This window comes from Schistocerca piceifrons, chromosome 4 (genome assembly GCF_021461385.2).
Source record: "Schistocerca piceifrons isolate TAMUIC-IGC-003096 chromosome 4, iqSchPice1.1, whole genome shotgun sequence".
In the NCBI taxonomy this organism is placed as follows: Eukaryota; Metazoa; Arthropoda; class Insecta; order Orthoptera; family Acrididae; genus Schistocerca; species Schistocerca piceifrons.
In genome coordinates, this window is record NC_060141.1 from 267,296,540 (window position 1) to 267,304,205 (window position 7,666).

At 36.3% G+C, this 7,666-nt stretch overlaps 1 protein-coding gene across 3 annotated transcripts in view; it reads left to right on the forward strand.

The window, feature by feature from the left end:
• LOC124794860 overlaps window positions 1-7,463 on the forward strand; it is a 251,714-nt gene extending 244,251 nt beyond the window's left edge. For all 3 annotated transcript variants that reach the window (XM_047258530.1, XM_047258532.1, XM_047258531.1), the window contains 2 exons: window positions 2,549-2,718; window positions 6,783-7,463. In XM_047258530.1, coding sequence (XP_047114486.1) covers window positions 2,549-2,718; window positions 6,783-7,032 — 420 coding nt within the window. In that variant the 3' untranslated portion in view covers window positions 7,033-7,463. The remainder of the gene's footprint in view (window positions 1-2,548; window positions 2,719-6,782) is intronic.
• Window positions 7,464-7,666: the final 203 nt, after the last annotated feature.

A 7,666-nucleotide genomic window follows, 5' to 3' on the forward strand; every position in this document is an offset into this window, starting at 1 on the left:
ATTGACACAAAGAGAAGCATAGAAAACTTCACTACATCTGGAATGTGATGATCATCTCAGACCACAAATTAATATCTAGACTGTGTATGTAGCATTACTGATCCCCCAGGAACTCTGCTGGATTGCCAGGGAAAGCTCTTGGAGAATGTTCATGTATAAAATGGTGAACAGTCTGTTATCCAGCACACAGTCAAAGCCTGGAGAAGTTACTTTCTTCGTAAGTTTTTTTGTCATAGAATTAGTCCGCCAGATGTTGCCTTCAGCTGTCATTCGTGTTAAAGCTGTTGTCAGCTAACACCCTTGCAGTTTCCAGGGGTGGATGACAAGAGCAAAGCCTTCCTTTGGAAAGCCTTCCTTGGAATGTCTGCATGGACAGGAAGGCGAGGATTTTCCTTTAGTTTTTCGTACTTCCATATAAGTGTACTTTATGCCACAGAGTTGGAGATGTAGGTGGCTAAGCATGGGTGCCAGAAAGATGATTTACATCTGACCGTACCAAGTGTAAGACATGTGGTATGGTTGAGCCATGTGTCAACAAATCTTATACGAGTACTATTCATCCAAGCTGGGGATTAATATTCTGCAACGGGATAGACCAAACTCAGAGCTGAAGTATGGAGTGTTAATGCAGAGGATCCCCATGATGTGCCACAGAGTGTCTAGAGAATAGTATTTCAAGTTCTGATTTTTGCAGCTATTCTTAGTAGATGTTGTTTTTAACTGAGTGTTCTGTTAAGCATAATCCCTAGATATTTTGGGTGGTTGTTATGTCTGAATAGCCTTCCTTCAAAGTAAATGTAAAAATGAAATAAAATAGTAAATTGTTAGTCATTAACATTCTCAACTGAGTGTAGTACTTGAAGTAGGTGCAAAGACAGAAACTGACTAGGTGACACAAAGTGGAAATGAATGAAAGAATATGAAAATGCAAAAGCAAATGTGAACACTAAAACAAAACAGAAGTTTTTAGGAAAATGGAGTACTTTGCAGAAGGGAAGAAGTGGTAAATGATAGAAGGTGGTTGGGGTGGGGGGAGGCAGAGGTGAATTTTAGAGGAGGGTAAAGGAACAACCCGGGGGTTGTGTAGCTCAGGTTCTGGTTTATCATTGTTAGTATTGTAATCAATATCTTCATCATAGGATTTATCATTCCAAAGATCTGCTTGAGAGAGAACTTTTCTTTATTTCTATACTCTGCTCTGTCTGGGTCACTTATCAAGTGACTCATTACTGCTCTTTATCCAGTAAACATTCATGTGCAGTAATAAGACAGATAATTTACCATGAAGCTCTGATGTATTGAACAAATTATATATTGTTAGCATTGCATGCCTCAGTTACAAACATAGTAGTGCACCTGATGTACACAGGTAGTGTAAAAAATTACTTTGGAAATTTTTTAGCCTAGATTTTGCAGGTGTTTGGGTATAATGTGAAATAGAGGTCCATAATGGTCACATACAATTTGAGGGTTGAAATTCATATGGCAGTTTTATTTAAAACATGGCATTGACTCAAATTTTGTAATTGTAGGTTCCATTCTTGAAAAGATTTAAGATAGAGACAGTGTAGTAAGGAGGCATAGGCTGAAAAATGAAGAACCATAAGCCAAAATAGGGAATAAGTGTGTTTTATGCAGTGTGAAATTTGAAAGTAAGGGAATGTTCTGTTACACAATAATTGATGAACATAGTGCTAGAATTTGATAACTGTGCATATTCTAATCCTGGAAGGCTTCTCTGCAAAATTGTTGTTTTACAGGTTCTGTGGTTTGCAGCTGCATTGCTGATTTCTCTTTGTGTAGTTTTCTTTTGTTGAGTTTTGAGTGCAAATTTTATTGCTCATTTTTCCGACTCTACCCAGAATGTGAATGATGCACAATGAGTGGTGCCCCAGTGATTGTTTCATGACACCAGTATACAATAAATTCAAATCCAAGAGATAGGCAGTTCCAAAATGTAAAACAGTGAAGTAATGAAAATGCCACAGTACAAAACAATTCGGTAAAAAGCCTCATAATAGCTTACAGTCTTTTGATGAACTCCCAATTTATTGTCTGAAGACAACTCACTTCCAGCCAGGTTATGCTGTTAATATTCATGCAACCAGAAATTTAATCATCATCATCATGATGTGAATATTCACTTCCTTTATCTTTCAACATAAAATCGAAGTATAAACTGAATTTCTGCTGTGTTTGTTCCTCATTTGTTGTCTCCCATCCATTTGAAAGTTCTGCCTTGGTGCATGTTGCAAGTGGGGCAGCCATTTTGAGCTGGTATTGTGGCCGCATTTTGTTTGTTTGTAGCTTGCTGCTGCCTGTAGAGCATTCCTTACATTATTGGTAACAGTACTGCCAACTTACAGAACAATGATGCAAAATGTCAATTTTTAATTACACTTTTAATGTTTTCATGTGACTGCTCCTTGTATATGAAACTGCAGCTAAGATATTTGTGGACCCTGAATTTTCAGTTTTGTGTATGCTTGCTGTAATTTTGTTACATCTTTGATAACTTGTTCATATGTATATGCTATATATGTTTCAGGAATGGGACAAAGATTATGCAGAAGCTATTGAGAGACTTGTCAATGGTAAACTTTCTGACCAGATATCCTTGGGTTCAACATCACCTGCCCAGTACCTCCAAGATTTTGTTTGTGATGATAACCAGAGTGTTCGATCAACTAGTCCATTTGAAAGGACACCTTGTGATGAGTATGCACCAAAAAATTATTATCTTAAGTTTTTTTTAATCTTGGTTTTTCTCACATTGTGCCACAAAATTGGAAAAATCGCTACATTCATTAATAGACTAAATTACTCTCTGAATGTCTATGCAAACAATTGTGTAAGTGTGTCTGTTTGAAACTTCCTCACAGATTAAAACTGTGTGTCAGGCTGAGACTCATTATAATCCATCAGAATGTCCCTCAATAATGCATGTCCTGCTGCAAAGAGACATGTTCTCTGTGAGGTAAAAGACTGCCAGCTGTGAGTAAGGCAATTCCCCACATTATACATTCATTCCGAAGTATTAAGTCATTTAGTTCTTCGGAGACATTTTGTGGAGTTTGAAAAGTAGGAGAGAGTTACAAACAAAATTGAAGTTGGGAATGTGTGGGTGTGGGTGGGGGGGGGGGGGGGGGGGAGTCATGCTTGGATATCCCAGTTGGTGGAAGCATTACCCATAAAAGGAGGTCATCTATATTCAAGTCTTATTCCACTACACATTTTTAATCTGCCAGTAAGTTTCACAGCAGAGACACTTTGCTGCCCAGTGAAAGATCTATTCTGTAGTATAACATTCATTGCAAAGTCATGTTTTAGCATGACCATATGCAACCCTTTAGTACAAAAGCATATGTATTAGGACAAAAACCTAGCTTTTCTGTGAGGTAACATTTGTGCTCCTTGCTTACTCAAAGAAACTTCTTGTTGTTGTAATACATTCATATGTAGTTACCCAGATACAATGTACATGAATTTTTTTCTTAAGATTTAATGAACAATTGAAGGTGCAACCAAATAAGGATAGAAAACAACTACTACTTACTAGCCTGCAGCAGGTAGAGAATTACAAAAAAGTTACAAATAACAGCCTTCAAACCTGAGGGTTCCATCAAATGTCAAAAATGAAGAAAAATCTTTTTGTGAATGGAATTATTAAAGGATAACCAAAGATTCCAGTTTAAACAGAAGAAAGCAAGAAAGAGGAGAAGGAGATCAGCAATCATGTGAAACTGTGAAAAAGCTATGTGACAGAATATGATGTCAGAAACCTGTAACTAAAAATATGATTAGTAGACAAAGAATAACATCAGTTTATGAAAACAAATAAACATAATGGCTGACCATTTTTCAGGAGGCTAAATTCAAACTCTTTCTTGTCCCCCATGGGAAGTCTCTTCTTTTCCTTCATTTCTCTTCTCTCCCTTTCAACTTTTCTGCTAGGAGGAGGAGCCACTGCCTCTGAAAGCTGACACATTTCTTTAACCTTTATATTTTTCTCCTACTGCCACTCAGTGGGTAATTCTTTTTAATCAGTCCAATTATATTTTGAAAAATTTATTATTTTCATTGATACACATCTGTAAAGGGATATAATGACCCAAGAAGAGTGAGTGGGTAAAGATTGCCCATTTGAAGGTACAGTCTGTGCCAGGAGGACTAAAGTTTGAACAAAGGCTAAAGTTTTGATGAATGCTCTTCAGATATGAAGCACAAGCTTGGACAAGGGAGAATGTGGGAGAAAAGTGACCATGTCCTTTTTGAGGACACTATCTTTGCAATCAGCAACACCACAGTGAAGTCCAGATTACAGTGAATGTTGTCATAAAGGTGATAAATTTATTCAGTGAGTAGTCCCAATGAAGAAATGTAAACAGGCAATGTCAAGCTCAGAATAATTGTATGACACAGAGAGAAAGACATCATAGGCTAAATAAGAGACCTGGCTGTGTTATTTAACCTGGTAACGTATCAGTAATTGTGCCAGTGTCATATGCCATCTGCACACTACACAAGACTGCGCGTCAGCTTGATGGTTACATGACATGAGCATGTCTGACCGCACATCTGTATCACTACTCTGGCTGGATGTGGAATCTGAACAGCTGTCGGATAAAAAAATCTTGCTTTTCCATGGAAATCACAGGTGGAAATATCAGCGATAATGAAAGCTTGATTTCGCCTTGGAGGGTAGCTCAGCTGTTAATGACAACTGCTTGCAGTAAACAGGACATACCAGGTTGAAATCTCAAATTGGCATGTATTTTTATTTATCATGTCATGTAAGTCCTTAGCATGAGAGAAACATGATTTGTAATTTTTGATTTTTCTGAACTCTTACAAATTGAACAATTATATGTAGTTGTAACAAATGGTTGTTTACTGTTGTATGTAATTGGAAGTAGCTCCTGTGCTACAGTTTAATTTGACCAAGGATTGACAAATGCTGTATATTTATTTACAAATAGTATTAGTCATGTACTATGGTCAGCAATATCAGGTAGTCACATCTGTCTACACCCTTAGAGAACCAAAAGAGCAAGACAGTATTTAAATCTGGTGAGTGGGTAGAGGGATGCAGTAAAGGTGATGCAACTTCAGTTGGTGATTTTGTTTACCAAAGCTGTAGCATGACCCCCTTATGGGGTTATTTTATTAAAAAGTATTTGTGTATTCTCCTAGGGATGGCAGAAGTCCACCATCTTGCTGTGTAGACAATCCTCATACAATATAATTGCCATTACCAGAGTACAGAGTGAACACCATGTGTATGGTTACATGTGCCCACCTGCCTGATCGTCAAAATATATAAATTCATTCACAGAATAGAATAAATGGCCATGATTTGTCAAAGCACTACATGCATACTTTTGGAAATGCCTTTTCAAAGTTCAGTTTAAATACTGTGGAGAATTTGGACAATTTCATATTCACATTGGTTTCCTTATACACTTCATCCCAGCTTTGTTTTGCTAGTTCCTTTGAAAAATCTTTTACTTTGATTTCTGATGGATGCTATTTGTTGGCTTCTAGTTTAGAAAATGATTCGAAGCCTGATTTTACTGTTGTTATTTGACTGAAATGGTCTGATATTCCGAGAACATTTACAGTTACATCACATTTTTCCCTGTCCATATTTGTGGCCACATGTTCAATTACTTATGCAGTCATTGTAGTAACCCTTGTTGCACTAGTGACCAATAGGGACATGCCAAAACTTTGAAGGATATTTAGGAGGGTGCTTCTGGATTCATTTATGATATTAGTGTTGATGTTAATGTCCCCACCCAGAATTATGCTGACCTTTGTGCTTGAGACTTTACCTAGAACTCCTGTTAATTTATTGAAAAAAGTGTCTGCTCTACCACTGGGAGATCTGTACAAACATAAAATGATTAATTTCTTGGTGATACCAAGCCCTGTTAATTCAGTAGCTGATATTGCAAAGTGTTTGTCTTGACTTGGTGTACTGAGATCATGTCTTGATTTGAACCGTTTTCCTTTTCTGATACAAATGCATGATCCTTCACCCCTTGAAGCAGTTCTGCAGTAAGAGTTTGCCCTTTCATACGATGATAACACTGCATGTTGGATATCTGTCTCTCTACACCAGTGTTCAGAAACACAAACAACTGTGCAGTTCAAAGATTGGAGCTCAACTTCCAATAGTTGTATTTTATTTTTTATTGATTGCATGTTTTGATGGAGGATTGTTAAACCTGTAAAATGCCCCATTTTACTCTTTCCAAATTTATTTATTTATTTAATTTTTTTGTACATCTGGTATGTGTGATATTTGGAGTGTTAAAAATCTGTCTCATGAGTGATTGTCGACTTGCTTTTCCTACCCATGACAAAAGGTATTTGACAGTGTGTGGCCCGAGATCCACCCCGTATACTTTCATGAATCAACTGTACCAATCTTCCCTTCTCAGTCCATATGAATGACAAATGCTGTGCTGCAGAGAAATAAGCAGTGACTTGCTTATGGAGTGTAGAAAGGCATTTTTGTCAAGAAGAGTTGTAAAACAATCCTATGTTTGGATTATGAGTTTAATTTGAAACTTCCTGGTAGGTTAAAACTATGTGCCCATGCCTGCAAAATGCAAGGCTCAGTGTTTGAATCACAGTTTTGCACACAGTTATAATCTTCCATGAATATGTGAAATATGTGAATTTAATTAAATATTTACAACACAAATGTTGCAGAATATTATTAGTAATCAAGAGTGGTGGTGTTGTTACATGTACTGCTTGTATGATGTTTTCAGGGAATTTAAACTACGTTATGAGCATCGTGTACTGAAAGAGAGGAATGAATGTTCACGAAGAAAATCACTGAATATGGATTTTCTGTCTTCATTTTCTCAACGGGGAACAGATGCTTCAACTGAAGCAGATGCAGCATACAATGCATTAATTCACGGGAAGCCAGTGCCACAGAAACTGTTCGATTTAAAGTCCAACAAAAACAATACTTCTTCAGACGATAGTTCTTCTGAGTGTTCAGACGAAATTTAGTGAACATTTATTTTAGTGCTTATTTATTTTGTTTTATATATTTAAAAGCTAGAGACATTTTGATGAACTTCTACATGAAAGCATTTGTAATACATTGTACTTCATCTTTGTGTAAGTGATTTTAATTTATTGTCTTAAAATATTTTTAACTTATTTTTATACAGGGGTAGATATTTTTTAGTCGAACACTCTAGCTATATTTGTTCATTCACTCCTTACAGTATTTTACTTATAATTTTATGCTACAGTTTTATTCTAAGATGTCATCTGCATGCATGTTTTAGGTGTTCACCATGAAGGAAGTAGTGGCTGTATTGATAAGTTTTAATGAATCATAAAATGCAATCAACTGCTGTAAACATTTTTCATCAGATGATATATTAAAGTTGTTGTACTTATTTGTAAATATATTTATGTGATTATTTTTTTGACCCACAGCCTTTACTGGCAGTTATATAAAGAACCATTTACATTCTGGAAACAGTTGACTATTTTAACTGTAGTTTGATGACTTTTATCCCGTGTCGATGTTACTGCTTGTTAAGCCTGTGCTATTGTACCATGGTAGGCATCTCATGAAACTATTTAATTGCTGATTTAATTTTATATTACTGTGAGGCATGCTCTTTTTTAG